Raw genomic sequence first — 27,932 nt, 5'->3', positions numbered from 1 at the left:
CCATGTTACTGACCAGACACTATATCAGTGATGGCTGTTTACTGCAGAGCGGAGGGACTGGGAGACCCATGTTACTGACCAGACACTCTATATCAGTGATGGCTGTTTACTGCAGAGTGGAGGGACTGGGAGACCCATGTTACTGACCAGACACTCTATATCAGTGATGACTGTTTACTGCAGAGCGGAGGGACTGGGAGACCCATATTACTGACCAGACACTCTATATCAGTGATGACTGTTTACTGCAGAGCGGAGGGACTGGGAGACCCATGTTACTGACCAGACACTCTATATCATTGATGGCTGTTTACTGCAGAGTGGAGGGACTGGGAGACCCATGTTACTGACCAGACACTATATCAGTGATGGCTGTTTACTGCAGAGCGGAGGGACTGGGAGACCCATGTTACTGACCAGACACTCTATATCAGTGATGGCTGTTTACTGCAGAGTGGAGGGACTGGGAGACCCATGTTACTGACCAGACACTCTATATCAGTGATGACTGTTTACTGCAGAGCGGAGGGACTGGGAGACCCATGTTACTGACCAGACACTATATCAGTGATGGCTGTTTACTGCAGAGCGGAGGGACTGGGAGACCCATGTTACTGACCAGACACTCTATATCAGTGATGGCTGTTTACTGCAGAGTGGAGGGACTGGGAGACCCATGTTACTGACCAGACACTCTATATCAGTGATGACTGTTTACTGCAGAGCGGAGGGACTGGGAGACCCATATTACTGACCAGACACTCTATATCAGTGATGACTGTTTACTGCAGAGCGGAGGGACTGGGAGACCCATGTTACTGACCAGACACTCTATATCAGGGGTCGGCAATAGGCGGCCCGCGGGCCGAAATTGGCCCGCCAGCAATAATATCTGGCCCCTCAGATTATTAAAAAAAATAAAAAAAAAAAAAAAAAAAAAAAAAAAAATTATTATAATTTTTTTTTTATCAGACAAACTAAGCTAGGCTATATGTTAGCTATAATGTCCAAATAGAGAAACTACCACCACCTAAATAATGCTTATTATACTTTGTTTTATCCATGTTGAGAGTGAATAACAGGTATAGGCAGCGAGGTGCAATGTAGCGCTTGCTCAACATGAAAAAAGTCGGTGGACAGCGCCTGATGCTGAAATAACAAACCAGCCACACCACATGTGTGGTGTGAAATTAAAACACCAGTTCAGTAAGTCATTCAAACTTTATCTTTACTTATATATGACTGTGACGGCACCACACATGTAAATAGTAACAATGCAATTAAACTGAAGTCAAATCAGAGCAAAAAAAGCTGAATCTGCTTCAAGAAGATGCGCTACATTAGGTAAGGAATTACAACGAGACACTTATTGACTAAATAAAAAATACAATTAGGCTTTTAACCCTCTAAAGCCGGGCGCAACACTAGACATGTTTTGTAAAACATTAAATATCTTTGGATTTGTTTGTGATACAGACTTGCTTTATTGTATCAGATTCGATTGTCATCTACAAATTTAGTGCATCTCTCAGAGAATGCGCGGATGTAAAGCATAGAATCTTGAAATATCTAGATTGGTTGTTTTCCCTGGACTGCATCTAATCCACTGTATCTATCCATTTATCATATATCTATGTCTGTCACTATAGCCAATTAAAATGCTAGAAATGGTCACGTGGACTGGGAGAACCAATAGAAAATTCCTATTGTTTCTCAATAGTCCAGTGCGCTCCACAGAAAGGGCTGTCAGATAGACGCATTGGTTGCGCGTAATGTAAGATAGACCAATAAGAGATGGGCGCTTGTCTCTGGTTTTATAATAAAATGGCAAAAAGACAAAGGTATGTTCAGTGAAAATGTGTATGTTGTTTACAGTTTATTATGCCACCTATGCAGCTCGTTTATTTTGTTCATTCTCTGCCTCTGCCACAAATGTATGTCTTAGTTATAAGGTGGTCCGTCACAGAGTTAAAATGTTTTCACTATCAATATATATTAAATTAGCCATTGTTTTTGTATCCGGCCCCCCATACGATGGCTTGGAAAAAATGTGGCCCTCGGCCAAACTTAATTGAAGACCCCTGCTCTATATCATTGATGGCTGTTTACTGCAGAGTGGAGGGACTGGGAGACCCATGTTACTGACCAGACACTATATCAGTGATGGCTGTTTACTGCAGAGCGGAGGGACTGGGAGACCCATGTTACTGACCAGACACTCTATATCAGTGATGGCTGTTTACTGCAGAGTGGAGGGACTGGGAGACCCATGTTACTGACCAGACACTCTATATCAGTGATGACTGTTTACTGCAGAGCGGAGGGACTGGGAGACCCATGTTACTGACCAGACACTCTATATCATTGATGGCTGTTTACTGCAGAGTGGAGGGACTGGGAGACCCACGTTACTGACCAGACACTCTATATCAGTGATGGCTGTTTACTGCAGAGCAGAGGGACTGAGAGACCCATGTTACTGACCAGACACTCTATATCAGTGATGACTGTTTACTGCAGAGTGGAGGGACTGGGATACCCATGTTACTGACCAGACACTCTATATCAGTTATGGCTGTTTACTGCAGAGAGGAGGGACTGGGATACCCATGTTACTGACCAGACACTCTATATCAGTGAAGGCTGTTTACTGCAGAGCGGAGGGACTGGGATACCCATGTTACTGACCAGACACTATATCAGTGATGGCTGTTTACTGCAGAGTGGAGGGACTGGGAGACCCATGTTACTGACCAGACACTCTATATCAGTGATGGCTGTTTACTGCAGAGTGGAGGGACTGAGAGACCCATGTTACTGACCAGACACTATATATCAGTGAAGGCTGTTTACTGCAGAGCGGAGGGACTGGGAGACCCATGTTACTGACCAGACACTATATATCAGTGATGGCTGTTTACTGCAGAGTGGAGGGACTGAGAGACCCATGTTACTGACCAGACACTATATATCAGTGAAGGCTGTTTACTGCAGAGTGGAGGGACTGGGAGACCCATGTTACTGACCAGACACTATATATCAGTGAAGGCTGTTTACTGCAGAGCGGAGGGACTGGGAGACCCATGTTACTGACCAGACACTCTATATCAGTGATGACTGTTTACTGCAGAGTGGAGGGACTGGGATACCCATGTTACTGACCAGACACTCTATATCAGTGATGGCTGTTTACTGCAGAGAGGAGGGACTGGGATACCCATGTTACTGACCAGACACTCTATATCAGTGATGGCTGTTTACTGCAGAGAGGAGGGACTGGGATACCCATGTTACTGACCAGACACTCTATATCAGTGAAGGCTGTTTACTGCAGAGCGGAGGGACTGGGAGACCCATGTTACTGACCAGACACTATATCAGTGATGGCTGTTTACTGCAGAGTGGAGGGACTGGGAGACCCATGTTACTGACCAGAGACTCTATATCAGTGATGGCTGTTTACTGCAGAGTGGAGGGACTGAGAGACCCATGTTACTGACCAGACACTATATATCAGTGAAGGCTGTTTACTGCAGAGCGGAGGGACTGGGAGACCCATGTTACTGACCAGACACTATATATTAGTGATGGCTGTTTACTGCAGAGTGGAGGGACTGAGAGACCCATGTTACTGACCAGACACTATATATCAGTGAAGGCTGTTTACTGCAGAGTGGAGGGACTGGGAGACCCATGTTACTGACCAGACACTATATATCAGTGAAGGCTGTTTACTGCAGAGCGGAGGGACTGGGAGACCCATGTTACTGACCAGACACTATATCAGTGATGACTGTTTACTGCAGAGTGGAGGGACTGGGATACCCATGTTACTGACCAGACACTCTATATCAGTGATGGCTGTTTACTGCAGAGAGGAGGGACTGGGATACCCATGTTACTGACCAGACACTCTACTGTATATCAGTGAAGGCTGTTTACTGCAGAGCGGAGGGACTGGGAGACCCATGTTACTGACTAGACACTATATCAGTGATGGCTGTTTACTGCAGAGTGGAGGGACTGGGAGACCCATGTTACTGACCAGACACTCTATATCAGTGATGGCTGTTTACTGCAGAGTGGAGGGACTGAGAGACCCATGTTACTGACCAGACACTATATATCAGTGAAGGCTGTTTACTGCAGAGCGGAGGGACTGGGAGACCCATGTTACTGACCAGACACTATACATCAGTGATGGCTGTTTACTGCAGAGTGGAGGGACTGAGAGACCCATGTTACTGACCAGACACTATATATCAGTGAAGGCTGTTTACTGCAGAGTGGAGGGACTGGGAGACCCATGTTACTGACCAGACACTATATATCAGTGAAGGCTGTTTACTGCAGAGCGGAGGGACTGGGAGACCCATGTTACTGACCAGACACTATATCAGTGATGGCTGTTTACTGCAGAGTGGAGGGACTGGGAGACCCATGTTACTGACCAGACACTCTATATCAGTGATGGCTGTTTACTGCAGAGTGGAGGGACTGAGAGACCCATGTTACTGACCAGACACTCTATATCAGTGATGAGTGTAGAGCTATTATTTGAACATGTAGACCAGGGGTTCTCAAACTTTTTTATACCACAACCCCGTTTTATTTAGGAATTTCTTTGGGGACCCCACACTTAATGTATCGCGTAATTTCAATGTGGCATTAAGGAATATCAAAATAAAAGCACACGTTGTTGAACTTGATCATGCATATTTATTAGAAAATGTAATTACAGCACTATGTTATCAATACACATTTATAAAACAAGGCATATTTAGCCAAAATATGTTGCCAAAAACCCGTAGTTTGAGAACCGCTGATGTAGACCACTCATTTTCACACAAACAATACCACTGACATCACCTTTAACAGGCATATTGCTGCTGTCAGGCAAAAACCTAATATCTCTAAATGAGTAAACCTTTTATTTATTTTGTATTATCATCTTTTTCATCTGTGTTTTTGGTTCCTATCTATTCAATGAGATTAATAAAGGTTTTGAAATGAAGCGAAAACAGGGATATGGACCAAAACTGGAGATGAGAGGTTTTCCCGCCCCGACAGCACTCCTTGTTGTCTGAAGGACTGAAACGGCCTTAACCTAATTCCAAGTCGGCCATAAAGCATAGCGACTTTAAAAACCCCACGTTGAGAGGAATATCATGTGTTGTTCCGATGACGACATAAGTCTTCCTAGAGGTTCGTTTCAGTCCGGAGTGTCGTGTGAGATTTATGCGACGTAATTAAGATCTGATGTCAGCGGCTAAACATAGTGTAGGATTTCCAACGCACCTCAGAAGCCCCCACAGCCCCCCCCAGCCAGCCGCCCCCACAGGGAGAGTGATGTTGAGCCTGTGTGTATATAGTTCCACTGCTGCCATGTCTGTGGCCAACGAGAGAGAGAGGGAGAAATAGAGAGAGAGCATGCAACAGAGGGAGAGAGAGGGAGCAATAGAGAGAGAGCAAGCAACAGAGGGAGAGAGAGAGAGAGAGGGGGAGCAACAGAGAGATAGAGAGGGAGAGGGAGGGAGAGAGAGAGAGAGAGACAGGGAGAGAGGGGGAGAGATTCTTCCTTTATGTTGTCTGTGGCAGCCAACGACCAAAGAGAGAGAGAGAGGTTGAGAGAGGGAGAAAGAAAGAGAGTGCTTGAGAGAGAGAACGAAAGAGAGAGGTAGAGAGAAAGAAAGAGAGAGAGAGAGATGGAAGGAGACAGCATCTACCCATCACCACCTTCTGAGGCGTATTCCTTCTTGCTACTGTGTGAGCTTCACATCCACACTGAGACACACACACACACACACACACACACACACACACACACACACACACACACACACACACACACACACACACACACACACACACACACACACACACACACACACACACACACACACACACTGACAGAGACACACACACTGACAGAGACACACTGACAGAGACACACACACTGACAGAGAGACACACACACTGACACACTGACACACATACACACTGACACACACACTGACGGAGACACACACTGACACACACACTGACAGAGAGACACACACACACTGACACACACACTGACAGAGACACACAGACTGACTGACAGAGAGACACACACACACTGACACACACACTGACAGAGACAGAGAGACACACACACACTGACACACACACTGACAGAGACACACAAACACGACAGAGACACACACACACACTGACAGAGACACACACACACGACAGACACACACTGACAGAGACACACACACACTGACAGAGACACACACACACACACGACAGAGACACACACTGACAGAGACACACACACTGACAGAGACACACACACACGACAGAGACACACACTGACAGAGATACACACACACACACACACACACACACACACACACACACACACACACACTGACAGAGACACACACACACACACACTGACAGAGACACACACACACACACTGACAGAGACACACACACACACTGACAGAGACACACACACACACTGACAGAGACACACACACTGACAGAGACACACACACACACACTGACAGAGACACACACAGAGACACACACACACACTGACAGAGACACACACTGACAGAGACACACACACACACACTGACAGAGACACACACACACACACTGACGGAGACACACACACACACTGACAGACACACACACATACTGACAGAGACACACACACACACACTGACAGAGACACACACACACACACACTGACAGAGACACACACACACACTGACAGAGACACACACACACACACACACACACACACACTGACAGAGACACACACACTGACAGAGACACACACACTGCCAGAGACACACACACACACTGCCAGAGACACACACACACTGACAGAGACACACACACACTGACAGAGACACACACACACATTGACAGAGACACACACACACACACTGACAGAGACACACACACTGACAGAGACACACACACTGACAGAGACACACACACACTGACAGAGACACACACACACTGACAGAGACACACACACACTGACAGACACACACACTGACAGAGACACACACTGACAGAGACACACACTGACAGAGACACACACACCGATAGACACACACACTGACAGAGACACACACTGACTGAGACACACACACACACACACACTGACAGGCACACACACACACACTGACAGACACACACACACAATGGCACACACACACACAATGACAGAGACACACACACACAGACACACACTGAGACACACACACACACACACACACACACACACTGACAGGCACACACACACACACACACACTGACAGACACACACACACAATGACAGAGACACACACACACAGACACACACTGAGACACACACACACACACTGACAGAGACACACACACACACACTGACACACACACACACACAATGACAGAGACACACACTGACACACACACACTGACAGAGACACACACACTGACAGAGACACACACTGCCAGAGACACACACAACACACACTGACGGAGACACACACACACTGACAGAGACACACACTGATGGAGACACACACATTGACAGAGACACACACACACTGACAGAGACACACACACTGACAGACACACACACTGACAAAGACACACACTGACAGAGACACACACACTGACAGAGACACACACACACTGACAGACACACGCACACACACACACACACACACACTGACAGGGACACACACACTGACAGAGACACACACACTGACAGAGACACACACACACTAACAGAGACACACACACTGACAGAGACACACATACACACACTGACAGAGACACACACAGAGACACACACACACACTGACAGAGACACACTGACAGAGACACACACACACTGATAGAGACACACACTGACAGAGACACACACACACACAGACAGAGACACACACACTGACAGAGACACACATACACACTGACGGAGACACACACACACACACACACACACTGACATAGACACACACACACACACACTGACAGAGACACACACACACACTGACAGAGACACACACACACACACACACTGACAGAGACACACACACACACTGACAGAGACACACACACACTGACAGAGACACACACACACACACTGACAGAGACACACACACTGACAGAGACACACACTGACAGAGATACACACACACACACACACACACACACACTGACAGAGACACACACACACACACACACTGACAGAGACACACACACACACACTGACAGAGACACACACACACACTGACAGAGACACACACACACACTGACAGAGACACACACACTGACAGAGACACACACACACACACTGACAGAGACACACACAGAGACACACACACACACTGACAGAGACACACACTGACAGAGACACACACACACACACACTGACAGAGACACACACACTGACAGAGACACACACACACACTGACGGTGACACACACACACACTGACAGACACACACACATACTGACAGAGACACACACACACACACACTGACAGAGACACACACACACACACACACTGACAGAGACACACACACTGACAGAGACACACACACACTGACAGAGACACACACACTGACAGAGACACACACACTGACAGAGACACACACACACACTGACAGAGACACACACACACTGACAGAGACACACACACACTGACAGAGACACACACACACATTGACAGAGACACACACACACACACACTGACAGAGACACACACACTGACAGAGACACACACACTGACAGAGACACACACACACTGACAGAGACACACACACACTGACAGAGACACACACACACTGACAGACACACACACTGACAGAGACACACACTGACAGAGACACACACTGACAGAGACACACACACCGATAGACACACACACTGACAGAGACACACACTGACTGAGACACACACACACACACACACACTGACAGGCACACACACACACACACACACTGACAGACACACACACACAATGGCACACACACACACAATGACAGAGACACACACACACAGACACACACTGAGACACACACACACACACACACACACTGACAGGCACACACACACACACACACTGACAGACACACACACACAATGACAGAGACACACACACACACAGACACACACTGAGACACACACACACACACACTGACAGAGACACACACACACACACTGACACACACACACACAATGACAGAGACACACACTGACACACACACACACTGACAGAGACACACACACTGACAGAGACACACACTGACAGAGACACACACAACACACACTGACGGAGACACACACACACTGACAGAGACACACACTGATGGAGACACACACATTGACAGAGACACACACACACTGACAGAGACACACACACAGACAGACACACACACTGACAAAGACACACACTGACAGAGACACACACACACTGACAGACACACGCACACACACATACACACACACACTGACAGGGACACACACACTGACAGAGACACACACACTGACAGAGACACACACACACTAACAGAGACACACACACTGACAGAGACACACATACACACACTGACAGAGACACACACAGAGACACACACACACACTGACAGAGACACACTGACAGAGACACACACACACTGATAGAGACACACACTGACAGAGACACACACACACACTGACAGAGACACACACACTGACAGAGACACACATACACACTGACGGAGACACACACACACACACACACACTGACATAGACACACACACACACACACTGACAGAGACACACACACACACTGACAGAGACACACACATACACACACACACTGACAGAGACACACACACACACTGACAGAGACACACACACACTGACAGAGACACACACACACACTGACAGAGACACACACACTGACAGAGACACACACACACACACTGACAGAGACACACACACTGACAGAGACGCACACACACACTGACGGAGACACACACACACACACACACTGACAGACACACACACACATACTGACAGAGACACACACACACACACACACACACACACACACACACACCGACAGAGACACACACACACACTGACAGAGACACACACACACTGACAGAGACACACACACACACACACACTGACAGAGACACACACACTGACAGAGACACACACACACTGACAGAGACACACACACACTGACAGAGACACACACACACACTGACAGAGACACACACACTGACAGAGACACACACACACTGACAGAGACACACACACACACACACTGACAGAGACACACACACTGACAGAGACACACACACTGACAGAGACACACACACACTGACAGAGACACACACACTGACAGACACACACACTGACAGAGACACACACTGACAGAGACACACACTGACAGACACACACACTGACAGAGACACACACTGACAGAGACACACACTGACAGAGACACACACTGACTGATACACACACACACACACACTGACAGGCACACACACACACACACACTGACAGACACACACACACAATGACAGACACACACACACAATGACAGAGACACACACAGACACACACTGATACACACACACACACACACACACACTGACAGGCACACACACACACACACACACTGACAGACACACACACACAATGACAGAGACACACACACACAGACACACACTGAGACACACACACACACACACACTGACAGAGACACACACACACACACACTGACACACACACACACAATGACAGAGACACACACTGACACACTGACACACACACACACAATGACAGAGACACACACACCACACACTGACGGAGACACACACACTGACAGAGACACACACTGATGGAGACACACACATTGACAGAGACACACACACACTGACAGAGACACACACACTGACAGACACACACACTGACAGAGACACACACTGACAGAGACACACACACTGACAGAGACACACACTGACAGAGACACACACACACTGACAGACACACACACACACACACACTGACAGGGACACACACACACACTGACAGAGACACACACACTGACAGAGACACACACACTGACAGAGACACACACAACACACACACTGACAGATACACACACACACACACACACACACACTGACAGAGACACACACACTGACAGAGACAGACACACACACACACTGCCAGACACACACACTGACAGAGACACACACTGACAGAGACACACACTGACTGAGACACACTGACAGACACACACACACTGACAGACACACACACAATGACAGAGACACACACACACACTGACAGAGACACACACACACACACACACACTGAGACACACACACACACACACACTGACAGAGACACACACACACACTGACACACACACACACACACAATGACAGACACACACTGACACACACACACACACTGACAGAGACACACACTGACAGAGACACACACACTGACAGAGACACACACACTGACACACACACTGACGGAGACACACACACACTGACAGAGACACACATTGACGGAGACACACACACTGACAGAGACACACACACTGACAGAGATACACACACAGTGACATACACGTTGACAGACACACACTGACAGAGACACACACACACACACACACTGACAGAGACACACACACACACTGACAGAGACACACACTGACAGACACACACACACTGACAGACACACACACACACACACACACACACACTGACAGAGACACACACACACACACAGACACACACTGACAGAGACACACACTGACAGAGACACATCAAAGACATTCCAGAGGTGTGACGTCAGCACCTGTTTATCTTCATCATTACCCCGGAAGTGAAAATAGACAACAATGAACATCTATCTATACCTCATTGTTGTTGTTGCGTTCGTAAAAGGGAGAACAGAAGGTTGGCGATGAATGTGGCGCAGTGTATATATATATATATGTGAGGCCCCGGGTGGGAGGGGCTAGAGAACTGTGCCAGAGTGTGGGGGCGTTCAGTAGCGAGGAGGGGGAGGGGGGGGGGGGGGGGGGGCGTTCGGTAGCGGGGAGGGGGAGGGGGGAGAGCGTTCTGTGGCGGGGAGGGGGAGGGGGAGGGGGGAGAGCTTTTGGTGACTGTGAGGGGGAGGGGGGAGAGCGTTCTGTGGCGGGGAGGGGGGAGAGCGTTCTGTGGCGGGGAGGGGGGAGAGCATTTGGTGACGGGGGAGAGCGTTCTGTGGCGGGGAGGGGGGAGAGCGTTCTGTGGGGGGAGGGAGAGCGTTTGGTGATGGGGGGAGGGGGGAGACAATCAGACAATTAACTTTTCATTACTTCATAAGCTGCACGAGAAGCCTATTGATATCGTTGAGACATTCATTAAATGCACATCAAGGTAAAAGCTTACCGTGTGTGTGTGGGGGGGGGGGGGGGGGGGACCACAGTGGCCTTTTACAAGCTTGTGTTGTGTCTGAGGTGGAAAATGATAATAATATTTATATTTCAGAACGGAAACAATTCAGTCAGTGTATGGAATACGTTTTGAGAGATTCTCTGCGACGCGAAGCTCCTCTCCCGCCGTCGTGTCTCAGTGTCGCCTGCCTCTGTCTCCTTTACTCTTAACCCTGTCACTGCCAAATGGTTAACCCTTTCACTGCCACACTACAGATGGTTAACAGTCTGTAGTGTGGTGAAAGTGTTAACCCTCTGTAGTGTGGTAGTGAAAGGGTTAACCTTCTGTAGTGTGGTAGTGAAAGGTTAACCTTCTGTAGTGTGTTAGTGAAAGGTTAACCTTCTGTAGTGTGGTAGTGAAAGGGTTAACATTCTGTAGTGTGGTAGTGAAAGGGTTAACCTTCTGTAGTGTGGTAGTGAAAGGGTTAGGGTCTTAGAATGTGTTGAAATGACACCGTATTTGTCGGAAATCGTACCAATGTGTTGAAAAGTAACAATTAACAGTGTTGTTGTTTTTACGTCTGAATCAACAAATTAATCTGTGTTTGCGGCTTCCACACTTCGCTCTTATTGGATTTTACATTTTCATCTTCATTGTCGATTCTTTCCTCATATCCGTGTGCGTTTTTGTCGGAACAAGACATTTTTGTTTCATTTCATTTACACCTCGAATCAATGAAGGAAAACACATGATAATTATATTTACTTGTGACTTTTAAGAGTAATAATGTGTGGGCGGCTGAGTGGCGCAGTGGGCAAGGCGCTCGCCACTAACGCAGGAGATGCTGGTATCGAGCCCAGCTCTCTGCGTTGCTACCGGCATGGCCGGTCGTTCATACTAACACAATTGGCAGTGTTAGAGGGTGGGAAAGCCGGTGGGTGGGGATTGGACGTTGTGGACAGTGACTCCTACAGGTCGGTTGGAGCGCCTGTACAGCAGAAACAGGAATTATCGGGGGCAGCGTGAGCCTCCCACGCGTTACTCCTCGCCACTGAGAGATTGCGCTGTTCAGGTGAAAAGATGCGACAGCTGCCTCCTCGTGTACCGGAGGGGACACGTGATGCAAGGCTTCTATCCTCACTACAGCCGACCAGTGGGAGGCATGGTCTAGCAACGTTCAAGACAGGGGAGGGGAGAATTGGCGAGGCAAAATTGGGATGGGGAGAAAAATCGAATAATAAAATAATAAAAAAGAGTAATAATGTGTAATGCATGGCTTCTCTGAGTAGACACTGGTGCAGTGGGGGTGTTTCAGCCAAGGCCAAAGTATGGCACATGTAGGGGTTAGACTATATCCACAATTAGGGATGTCCCGATCAAATTTTTTTTCTCCCGATCCGATCCCGATCATGTGATTTTGAGTATCTACCGATACCGATCTTTCCCGATCGGATAAAAAAATATTATTTTTATTTAAATGTTTTTTTATTTTTATTTTAATTTTTTTTATCCCAATTTCTCACATTACATTCACCCTGAATGTTGACGTTATCCAGGTGAAAAGTTTACTTCATTCAAGCGAGGCATTGCAATCCTTGACATAAATCATTTGATGTATAATTAAATCAAAGGAAATGCATTTTGGTCTGAATGTGTGGCTGGTCTGCCGTTCTGCAGCTGGATACTATTGGTTTGTTTTGGCAAAATTCTTCTGCTCTGTGTGACAATAAATAAATGAATGATGATATGCAATTTAAAACCAAAACTAAGGCCTCAGTATGAGTTTAAGACGTGAACATGGTCATGTTTGTTGAATAAAAAAAAATAAGTAAAAAAATAATAATAATAAAAAATCATTTTATTTTTATTTTTTTTACCCCGATCTTCAGAAAATAACGTGATCGGCCCCGATCCCGATCACATGATCGGATCGGGACATCCCTATCCACAATGAATTTAGAGAACATAGATAATGAAGCCACAGATCTCTCTCTCTCTTAAAGGAACACGGCAACATTTGGGAAATTAGCTTACCGTCTTCTCCAGAGATCTTGGGCGAACGTGAACTGAACGTACTGTATTTCCGCTAGATGAACGTAATTGCGAACGCGTTCATTCTCTGCGCTCTCTATCACAGTATAACTTTGTTAAAAAGTGTGCCAGATTTGGGACGGGTGCACACACACACACACACACACCGAAAGGTTTCGGTGTGTGCGTGTTGCGCGCGGAGAGAGAGACTCGTTACCCGCGACGCGGGCCGCCCCTTCAAGGCAATGGTAGGGGAAACACTGATAAATAATCACAGTGTGATGGAAATGCCAGTATTCTGATTGCTGTCAGTGGTTCTATACGGGTTGTGGTGGCAATAATTTTGACAAATAATAGCTTGCGGCAGCGTATTGAAAAAAGAACTATAAACTATAAACTCCATAATTTTTTAAACCATGAACTTTAGTTCAAATTTTTTTTATTATGAACTATAAACTGAACTAGTTCATTTTAAAATGTGTGAACTGAACTAGTTCATGTAGAAAGTAGAACTTTCCCAACACTGCTAGTAGGTAACCAAGGGGTGTTCACGAAAGTCTTCTCTCTCACGCCAAGAAAGCCTATTAATGACTTGCAGATTAATAAAAACGACCATACGCAATACCTGCAGGGAAAACCCCTCCCACCCACTATACACACAGACTTGGCTGACAGGAGGAGCATGTTCAGTGCCAGGCTCACACTACCTAAATGCAGCACTGAACGGCACAGGAAGTCCTTCATTCCGACAGCCATCAGACTTTACGATGCATCACTGAGCCTCACTGAGCACAGGGTGACAGTTACCATCTTCCTTTTACTTTTGAAACAACACTGTTCAATATTACACTTACTGTGGACTTCTGTATATTTTTACTGTACATTCTTTACTGTATATTTTATTATATGCTTATTCTTAGGCAATTTGTTTTGTTGTTCTTATTCGTGACTTGTTATGTCTCTAAATGTTTAACGTGAGCGATTTGTAGTGTCAAATTTCCCTCTGGATGATTAAAGTATTTCTATTCTATTTCTATTCTATTAGTTTCATCTCGGATGTGCTGAGCACAAACGCTCATGAATTTGGCTTTTATTTGTTCATTATCATTGTCGTTGATCATTGATTATTTAGGCGACATTTTCAAAATTATACCGTGAAGTTGAGGTCTAGCAGCTGCCGTACCCCCGTACTGATGGGGGGGGTGGCGGGGGGGGCAGCATGGCTTCTCCTTGACCTCCCAATGACGCATTCAGTTCAACAACTATTCCTCTGACTCTCGTATCCCCATTTTCTACCTGCTTACCTCCAGTTGTAAAAGGTAACTATCACTTCAATCATATTGGTTTATTGTACTTGTTAGCATAACAGTTCTTCATTGGTTGTACATGGTTATTAATATATTTGGCCCCCGCCTCAAGTAAATGGTTTCCTGGATATTTTAGTTTTGCCATCTCCTCCTCTCTCGTGTGTCCTGTAGCTTCAAAGACAGCATGGAGAAGTCCTCCTACTCGGACTGGCTCATCAACAACAGCATCGCGGAGTTGGTGGCGTCCACGGGTCTGCCTGTGAACATCAGCGACGCCTACCAGGACCCTCGCTTTGACGCCGAGGTAACCGACTACACACTATAGGGAGGTGTAGTGGTTACGTCATTGCCGTTTTTCGTGTTCCACCCTCTGTCCAACGCAATGTATTTCCCCATTGCCCATTTCTAAATCGTCTCGTTTAAAACAAATAAAGCATGAACATTTGCATGGTGTACCTTTCTGTGCATATTCATCCACAATCAATATAGCTCAATATGAAAATATTCGTAAATGAATCATAAAAAAAAAATCGCTGAATTTTATTTCAACCAAAAATACTTAAACAATAATGTTAGTGAAGGGCGGCTACGTGGGCAAGGTGCTCGCAACAATTGCTGGAGACTGGGCTCGAACAGGATGCCTCCTGTTCGAGCTCCGCTCTCCACATTGCTTTCAGTTTAGCTGGTCGTCCACAGTAATACACAATGGCCGTATTACGGGGAGGGAAACTGAAGGGTGGGGATCGGGCGTTGTGGACAGCGACTCCTACAGGTCGGTTGGTGCGCCTGCGCAGTAGAATCAAGAAGCGACGGGGGCGGGGCCCCTCCAAAGCCCAGACCCCCGACGCTGAAAGATCGAGCCGTGCAGGTGAAAAGATGCGACAGCTGTTACCTCGAGTATCGGAGGGGACTCGTGCTATGTATGACTTAGTCCACATTGCAGCCGGCTTGTGGGAGGCAAGAAACAACGTTCGAAGACAGGGGAGGGTTGAATTGGACGATATTTCATTTCAACCTTTATTTAAAATCGTAAGCATCTGAGGTTTCCCTCATTTACAGAAACGACGATTGTACAGTACATAATAAAAACAATATTCACAGAAATTTAAACACCAGACTAAAACAAATAAAAAACGTTTAAAAATAATTTTAAAATATCAACTAAAACAGTTACAGGTAGTCACACAATGGTCTGAAATCATACATTTAAACATTCCAAGGGAAGGGAGAACCTCCAATTTTAGCGTGAGTTGAAGGACATTCCATGAGTTGGAGGCATCAAAGGAAAAGGCTGACTTCCCTAGCTCAGAACAAATCTGAGGAACCCTAAGAACCATCCAGTCATTCGATCGAGTTGAATAGGTTCCAATATTCCAATTTAACAGTGAGGAGATATAAACAGGTTGTTTACCAATAAGGGCTTTAAAAATAAATAAATACCAGTGTTTGTTGCGCCTTTCTGCAAGAGAAGGCCAACCCACCCTATCATACAGGACACAATGGTGAGTATCATATCTGTCACCAGTTATAAATCTGAGAGCTGAGTGATATGCAGAATCCAGAGGTTTAAGAGTTGATGCCGCAGCATGCCTATAAATTACATCACCATAGTCCAAAACTGATAAGAAGACTGATTCCACAATTCTTTTTCTACTAAATAGAGGAAAATTGGATCTGTTTCTGTACAGGAAACCAATTTTCTGTTGCAGTTTAGTGGCAAGATTTTTCACATGGAACTTAAATGTTAATTTCTCGTTGAGCCACAGGCCAAGATATTTATACTCAGTGACTCTCTCTATACAAGAGCCACTGACAGTAGATATCCTCACATCATCAAGGTTAATATTCCTTGCTCTTGAAAATAACATAAACTTTGTCTTACTAGCATTAAGAACCAATTTAAGACTAGTAAGGGCATCTTGTAGAGCATAAAAGGAAAGTTGCAATTTCTCAAAGGCCAGCTGTACAGAGTCTGCAATACAGTACACAATTGTGTCATCAGCATACAGATGGGCATGACATCCATACAAAGAAGAAAGAATATCATTATCATTATCATTATCAATTTTCCCATCCCATATGAAAATTGGGATGGGAGAAAAATAGAAAAAATGGGAGAAAGGGTGGATAAAAAAAAAACTATAATGTTAGTGATAGAAGGGAACTCATTTTGTGCAAAATGGAAAGCTTTTCAATTTCTTTGCGGCAGAATTGTTACAATAGCCGATAATCCATTTTTCCAATGATAAATCCCTAACGTCCAAAACGACATTAGACTACACCTCCATATAGGGCCGTGCAGTATAATGGGCTGAAACCAATTGTTCTATCATCTATCTGTATTATCGGATTGTGTTTTTATGTCCGTGGAAGGCGGAGCCTGTCCGAGGACAGTATGCATTCGGTAGCATCTGTGTGTGGGTGAGTGTGTGGGTTTGTGTGAATCCGCGCAATATCTCGCAAACTATCAGCCTGTGCCTTGGTGCAGAGAGTCACAGAGGCACAAGGAGGAGCGTGTGGGAATATGTCTCACATCTGGCAACAGGAAATATTTTTTTTGGAATTAATTTCCAGCATTCTGCATTGACTTTCATTTTTTTTATCTACTTTTTCTCCCATTTTCAATTTTTCTCCCATCCCAATTTCGTATCGTCCAATTCTACCCTCCCCTGTCTCGAACGCTGTTTGGCCATGCCTCCCACAAGCCGGCTGTAATGTGGACGAAGCCATACATTGCACAAGTCCCCTCCGGTACTCGAGGAAGCAGCCGTCGCATCTTTTCACCTGCACAGCGCAATCTTTCAGCGTCGGGGGTCTGCGCTTTGGAGGGACGCCGCCCCCGTCGCTTCCTGATTCTACTGCGTAGGCGCACCAACCGACCTGTAGGAGTCGCTGTCCACAACGTCCGATCCCCACCCATCAGCTTCCCACCCCCTAATACTGCCAAATGTATTAGTATGAACGACCAGCAAAGCTGAATGCAATGCGGAGAGCTGGGCTCGAACCCAGCGTCTCCTGCATTGGTGGTGAGCGCCTTGCCCACTGCACCACCTAGCCGCCCCTCTCCATTGACTTTCATGTAGTCCTTTGTGTAATTGTGGTACACCTTTTTTTACCGCCAGAGAGCCATCCCTGAGACTTTTCTTTGTTTGTGTAAATCCTTTATTTAACCAGGGTAATCACATTGATATGTAACCAGGGTAATCACATTGATATGTAACCAGGGTAATCACATTGATATGTAACCAGGGTAATCACATTGATATGTAACCAGGGTAATCACATTGATATGTAACCATGGTAATCACATTGATATGTAACCAGGGTAATCACATTGATATGTAACCGGGGTAATCACATTGATATGTAACCAGGGTAATCACATTGATATTTAACCAGGGTAATCAAATTGATATGTAACCGGGGTAATCACAGTGATATGTAACCGGGGTAATCAACATTGATATGTAACCAGGGTAATCACAGTGATATTTAACCAGGGTAATCAACATTGATATGTAACCAGGGTAATCAACATTAATATGTAACCAGGGTAATCACATTGATATCTAACCAGGGTAATCACATTGATATGTAACCAGGGTAATCACATTTATATGTAACCGGGGTAATCACATTGATATGTAACCAGGGTAATCACATTGATATTTAACCAGGGTAATCACATTGATATTTAACCAGGGTAATCAACATTGATATGTAACCAGGGTGATCACATTGATATGTAACCAGGGTAATCACATTGATATTTAACCAGGGTAATCACATTGATATTTAACCAGGGTAATCACATTGATATGTAACCAGGGTAATCAACATTGATATGTATCACATTGATATTTAACCAGGGTAATCAACATTGATATGTAACCGGGGTAATCACATTGATATGTAACCGGGGTAATCACATTGATATGTAACCGGGGTAATCACATTGATATGTAACCAGGGTAATCACATTGATATGCAACCGGGGTAATCACATTGATATGTAACCAGGGTAATCACATTGATATGTAACCGGGGTAATCACATTGATATGTAACCGGGGTAATCACATTGATATGTAACCAGGGTAATCACATTGATATGTAACCGGGGTAATCACATTGATATGTAACCAGGGTAATCACATTGATATGTAACCGTGGTAATCACATTGATATGTAACCGGGGTAATCACATTGATATGTAACCGGGGTAATCACATTGATATGTAACCGGGGTAATCACATTGATATGTAACCGGGGTAATCACATTGATATGTAACCAGGGTAATCACATTGATATTTAACCAGGGTAATCACATTGATATGTAACCAGGGTAATCACATTGATATGTAACCAGGGTAATCACAGTGATATGTAACCAGGGTAATCACATTGATATGTAACCGGGGTAATCACATTGATATGTAACCAGGGTAATCACATTGATATGTAACCGGGGTAATCACATTGATATGTAACCGGGGTAATCACAGTGATATGTAACCAGGGTAATCACATTGATATATTTAACCAGGGTAATCACATTGATATGTAACCAGGGTAATCACATTGATATGTAACCAGGGTAATCACATTGATATGTAACCGGGGTAATCACATTGATATGTAACCAGGGTAATCACAGTGATATGTAACCAGGGTAATCACATTGATATATTTAACCAGGGTAATCACATTGATATATAACCAGGGTAATCACATTGATATGTAACCAGGGTAATGAACATTGATATGTATCACATTGATATTTAACCAGGGTAATCAACATTGATATGTAACCTGGGTAATCACATTGATATGTAACCAGGGTAATCACATTGATATTTAACCAGGGTAATCACATTGATATGTAACCAGGGTAATCACATTGATATGTAACCAGGGTAATCACATTGATATGTAACCAGGGTAATCACATTGATATGTAACCGGGGTAATCACATTGATATGTAACCGGGGTAATCACATTGATATGTAACCAGGGTAATCAACATTGATATGTAACCAGGGTGATCACATTCATATGTAACCAGGGTAATCACATTGATATTTAACCAGGGTAATCACATTGATATTTAACCAGGGTAATCACATTGATATGTAACCAGGGTAATCACATTGATATGTAACCAGGGTAATCACATTGATATGTAACCAGGGTAATCAACATTGATATGTAACCGGGGTAATCACATTGATATTTAACCAGGGTAATCCACGTCTCTGAGCGGATCTCGGCCTGTCTGTCCGACATCTCCGCCTGGATGACGACCAACCACCTCAAACTGAACCTAAGCAAAACAGAATTGCTCCACCTGCCGGCCAAATCCTCCCCCCTGACCGACCTCTCCATCACAGTCGAGAATGCAGCTGTGACCGCGTCCCCGACCGCCAAGAACCTTGGTGTTGTCCTCGACGACCAGTTGAACTTCTCTGCTCACATCGCAGCGACAACCAGAACCTGCAGATTCCTCCTGAGCAACGTCAGAAGGATACGCCCCTTCCTGACAAAAGAAGCCACCCAACTCCTCATCCAATCAACAGTCATCTCCCGCCTCGACTACTGCAACGCACTGCTAGCTGGCCTCCCGGCCACTGCCACCAAGCCTCTTCAACTCATTCAAAACGCAGCGGCCCGCCTGATATCAAACCTACCGAAGTCGGCCCATGTCACCCCACTTCTTAGGGACCTGCACTGGCTCCCCATTGCTGCACGTATCCGCTTCAAGGCCCTCGACCTAGCATACCGTGCAGCAAAGGGAACCGCTCCCGCCTACCTCCGGTCAATGGTCTCTAACTACACACCCTCAAGACCCCTACGCTCTGCATCTTCTGGCCGCCTCAGACCTACTCCTATCCAAGCTCCCGGAGGGTCATCAAAGAGAAGCCGCCTATTCTCAGTCCTTGCCCCACAATGGTGGAATGAACTACCCATCCCAGTTAGGACAGCCGAATCCCGTCCAATCTTTCGCCGTCGACTAAAGACTCACTTCTTCAACCATTATCTGAAATGATTAAAAAAAAAAAAAAAAAAAAAAAAAAAAAAAAAAAAAAAAAAAAAAAAAAAAAAAAAAAAAAAAAAAAAAAAAAAAAAAAAAATCTAACCCTGACTAACCTTACTGTCATGCACTTGTCCTAATAAACTAACCTACACTGTAACACGCAACACTTGATGAACATTGTTACTCAGCTGATAGAGTTGTACCCTTCTTGCTGTCTTGTCGTACAGAACTTGTAAGTCGCTTTGGATAAAAGCGTCAGCTAAATGACTAAATGTAAATGTAAATGTAATCACATTGATATATTTAAGCAGGGTAATCACATTGATATGTAACCAGGGTAATCACATTGATATTTAACCGGGGTAATCACATTGATATGTAACCAGGGTAATCACATTGATATGTAACCGGGGTAATCACATTGATATTTAACCTGGGTAATCACATTGATATGTAACCAGGGTAATCACATTGATATGTAACCAGGGTAATCACATTGATATTTAACCAGGGTAATCACATTGATATGTAACCAGGGTAATCACATTGATATGTAACCGGGGTAATCACATTGATATGTAACCAGGGTAATCACATTGATATTTAACCAGGGTAATCACATTGATATGTAACCAGGGTAATCACATTGATATGTAACCGGGGTAATCACATTGATATGTAACCAGGGTAATCACATTGATATGTAACCAGGGTAATCACATTGATATGTAACCAGGGTAATCACATTGATATGTAACCAGGGTAATCACATTGATATGTAACCAGGGTAATCACATTGATATGTAACCATGGTAATCACATTGATATGTAACCAGGGTAATCACAGTGATATTTAACCAGGGTAATCACATTGATATTTAACCAGGGTAATAGGGTAATCACATTGATATTTAACCAGGGTAATCACATTGATATGTAACCAGGGTAATGAACATTGATATGTATCACATTGATATTTAACCAGGGTAATCAACATTGATATGTAACCTGGGTAATCACATTGATATGTAACCAGGGTAATCACATTGATATTTAACCAGGGTAATCACATTGATATGTAACCGGGGTAATCACATTGATATGTAACCGGGGTAATCACATTGATATGTAACCGGGGTAATCACATTGATATGTAACCAGGGTAATCACATTGATATTTAACCAGGGTAATCAACATTGATATGTAACCAGGGTGATCACATTCATATGTAACCAGGGTAATCACATTGATATTTAACCAGGGTAATCACATTGATATTTAACCAGGGTAATCACATTGATATGTAACCAGAGAAATCACAGTGATATGTAACCAGGGTAATCACATTGATATATTTAACCAGGGTAATCACATTGATATGTAACCAGGGTAATCACATTGATATGTAACCAGGGTAATCACATTGATATGTAACCAGGGTAATCAACATTGATATGTAACCAGGGTAATCACAGTGATATGTAACCGGGGTAATCACATTGATATGTAACCAGGGTAATCAACATTGATATGTAACCAGGGTAATCACATTGATATTTAACCAGGGTAATCAACATTGATATGTAACCAGGGTGATCACATTCATATGTAACCAGGGTAATCACATTGATATTTAACCAGGTAATCACATTGATATTTAACCAGGGTAATCACATTGATATGTAACCAGGGTAATCACATTGATATGTAACCAGGGTAATCACATTGATATTTAACCAGGGTAATCAACATTGATATGTAACCAGGGTGATCACATTCATATGTAACCAGGGTAATCACATTGATATTTAACCAGGGTAATCACATTGATATTTAACCAGGGTAATCACATTGATATGTAACCAGGGTAATCACATTGATATGTAACCAGGGTAATCAACATTGATATGTAACCGGGGTGATCACATTCATATGTAACCAGGGTAATCACATTGATATTTAACCAGGTAATCACATTGATATTTAACCAGGGTAATCACATTGATATGTAACCAGGGTAATCACATTGATATGTAACCAGGGTAATCAACATTGATATGTAACCGGGGTAATCACATTGATATTTAACCAGGGTAATGAACATTGATATGTAACCGGGGTAATCACATTGATATGTAACCGGGGTAATCACATTGATATGTAACCGGGGTAATCACATTGATATGTAACCGGGGTAATCACATTGATATGTAACCAGGGTAATCACATTGATATTTAACCAGGGTAATCACATTGATATTTAACCAGGGTGATCACATTCATATGTAACCAGGGTAATCACATTGATATTTAACCAGGGTAATCACATTGATATATAACCAGGGTAATCACATTGATATGTAACCAGGGTAATCACATTGATATTTAACCAGGGTAATCAACATTGATATGTAACCAGGGTAATCACAGTGATATGTAACCGGGGTAATCACATTGATATGTAACCAGGGTAATCACAGTGATATGTAACCAGGGTAATCAACATTGATATGTAACCAGGGTAATCACAGTGATATGTAACCGGGGTAATCAACATTGATATGTAACCAGGGTAATCACAGTGATATTTAACCAGGGTAATCACATTGATATCTAACCAGGGTAATCACATTGATATGTAACCAGGGTAATCACATTGATATGTAACCAGGGTAATCACATTGATATGTAACCAGGGTAATCACATTGATATGTAACCAGGGTAATCACAGTGATATGTAACCAGGGTAATCACATTGATATGTAACCAGGGTAATCACATTGATATGTAACCAGGGTAATCACATTGATATGTAACCGGGGTAATCACATTGATATGGAACCAGGGTAATCACATTGATATGTAACCGGGGTAATCACAGTGATATGTAACCAGGGTAATCAACATTGATATGTAACCGGGGTAATCACATTGATATGTAACCGGGGTAATCACATTGATATGTAACCAGGGTAATCACATTGATATGTAACCGGGGTAATCACATTGATATGTAACCGGGGTAATCACAGTGATATGTAACCAGGGTAATCACATTGATATATTTAACCAGGGTAATCACATTGATATGTAACCAGGGTAATCACATTGATATGTAACCAGGGTAATCACATTGATATGTAACCGGGGTAATCACATTGATATGTAACCAGGGTAATCACAGTGATATGTAACCAGGGTAATCACATTGATATATTTAACCAGGGTAATCACATTGATATGTAACCGGGGTAATCACAGTGATATGTAACCAGGGTAATCACATTGATATATTTAACCAGGGTAATCACATTGATATGTAACCAGGGTAATCACATTGATATGTAACCAGGGTAATCACAGTGATATTTAACCAGGGTAATCACATTGATATTTAACCAGGGTAATCACATTGATATTTAACCAGGGTAATCACATTGATATGTAACCAGGGTAATCACATTGATATGTAACCAGGGTAATGAACATTGATATGTATCACATTGATATTTAACCAGGGTAATCAACATTGATATGTAACCTGGGTAATCACATTGATATGTAACCAGGGTAATCACATTGATATTTAACCAGGGTAATCACATTGATATGTAACCAGGGTAATCACATTGATATGTAACCGGGGTAATCACATTGATATGTAACCGGGGTAATCACATTGATATGTAACCAGGGTAATCAACATTGATATGTAACCAGGGTGATCACATTCATATGTAACCAGGGTAATCACATTGATATTTAACCAGGGTAATCACATTGATATTTAACCAGGGTAATCACATTGATATGTAACCAGGGTAATCACATTGATATGTAACCAGGGTAATCACATTGATATATAACCAGGGTAATCAACATTGATATGTAACCGGGGTAATCACATTGATATTTAACCAGGGTAATCACATTGATATATTTAACCAGGGTAATCACATTGATATGTAACCAGGGTAATCACATTGATATTTAACCGGGGTAATCACATTGATATGTAACCAGGGTAATCACATTGATATGTAACCGGGGTAATCACATTGATATTTAACCAGGGTAATCACATTGATATGTAACCAGGGTAATCACATTGATATGTAACCAGGGTAATCACATTGATATTTAACCAGGGTAATCACATTGATATGTAACCAGGGTAATCACATTGATATGTAACCAGGGTAATCAACATTGATATGTAACCAGGGTGATCACATTCATATGTAACCAGGGTAATCACATTGATATTTAACCAGGGTAATCACATTGATATTTAACCAGGGTAATCACATTGATATGTAACCAGGGTAATCACATTGATATGTAACCAGGGTAATCACATTGATATATAACCAGGGTAATCAACATTGATATGTAACCGGGGTAATCACATTGATATTTAACCAGGGTAATCACATTGATATATTTAACCAGGGTAATCACATTGATATGTAACCAGGGTAATCACATTGATATTTAACCGGGGTAATCACATTGATATGTAACCAGGGTAATCACATTGATATGTAACCGGGGTAATCACATTGATATTTAACCAGGGTAATCACATTGATATGTAACCAGGGTAATCACATTGATATGTAACCAGGGTAATCACATTGATATTTAACCAGGGTAATCACATTGATATGTAACCAGGGTAATCACATTGATATGTAACCGGGGTAATCACATTGATATGTAACCAGGGTAATCACATTGATATTTAACCAGGGTAATCACATTGATATGTAACCAGGGTAATCACATTGATATGTAACCGGGGTAATCACATTGATATGTAACCAGGGTAATCACATTGATATGTAACCAGGGTAATCACATTGATATGTAACCAGGGTAATCACATTGATATGTAACCAGGGTAATCACATTGATATGTAACCATGGTAATCACATTGATATGTAACCAGGGTAATCACAGTGATATTTAACCAGGGTAATCACATTGATATTTAACCAGGGTAATCACATTGATATTTAACCAGGGTAATCACATTGATATTTAACCAGGGTAATCACATTGATATGTAACCAGGGTAATCACATTGATATGTAACCAGGGTAATCACATTGATATGTAACCAGGGTAATAACATTGATATTTAACCAGGGTAATCACATTGATATGTAACCAGGGTAATCACATTGATATGTAACCGGGGTTATCACATTGATATGTAACCAGGGTAATCACATTGATATTTAACCAGGGTAATCACATTGATATGTAACCAGGGTAATCACATTGATATGTAACCGGGGTAATCACATTGATATGTAACCAGGGTAATCACATTGATATGTAACCAGGGTAATCACATTGATATGTAACCAGGGTAATCACATTGATATGTAACCAGGGTAATCACATTGATATGTAACCATGGTAATCACATTGATATGTAACCAGGGTAATCACAGTGATATTTAACCAGGGTAATCACATTGATATTTAACCAGGGTAATCACATTGATATTTAGGGTAATCACATTGATATTTAACCAGGGTAATCACATTGATATGTAACCAGGGTAATCACATTGATATGTAACCAGGGTAATGAACATTGATATGTATCACATTGATATTTAACCAGGGTAATCAACATTGATATGTAACCTGGGTAATCACATTGATATGTAACCAGGGTAATCACATTGATATTTAACCAGGGTAATCACATTGATATGTAACCGGGGTAATCACATTGATATGTAACCGGGGTAATCACATTGATATGTAACCGGGGTAATCACATTGATATGTAACCGGGGTAATCACAGTGATATGTAACCAGGGTAATCAACATTGATATGTAACCGGGGTAATCACATTGATATGTAACCGGGGTAATCACATTGATATGTAACCAGGGTAATCACATTGATATGTAACCGGGGTAATCACATTGATATGTAACCGGGGTAATCACAGTGATATGTAACCAGGGTAATCACATTGATATATTTAACCAGGGTAATCACATTGATATGTAACCAGGGTAATCACATTGATATGTAACCAGGGTAATCACATTGATATGTAACCGGGGTAATCACATTGATATGTAACCAGGGTAATC

The 27,932-nt window shown here is 43.4% G+C and overlaps 1 protein-coding gene across 1 annotated transcript in view; it reads left to right on the top strand.

Annotated features, from left to right (window-relative positions):
- The window catches only part of pde11a (phosphodiesterase 11a), a gene marked incomplete at both ends in the record, with an annotated part of 580,355 nt that overhangs the window by 299,581 nt on the left and 252,842 nt on the right, over positions 1–27,932 (top strand). Inside the window, one exon of the mRNA XM_084314342.1 lies at positions 15,941–16,073. Coding sequence (XP_084170468.1) covers positions 15,941–16,073 — 133 coding nt within the window. The remainder of the gene's footprint in view (positions 1–15,940; positions 16,074–27,932) is intronic.

The sequence above is a fragment of the Notolepis coatsorum genome (assembly GCF_963971535.1).
Source record: "Notolepis coatsorum genome assembly, chromosome: 5".
Lineage (NCBI taxonomy): Eukaryota > Metazoa > Chordata > Actinopteri > Aulopiformes > Paralepididae > Notolepis > Notolepis coatsorum.
The sequence above is the reverse complement of the archived record's forward strand: the minus strand, read 5'-3'. Positions and strand labels throughout refer to the sequence as shown.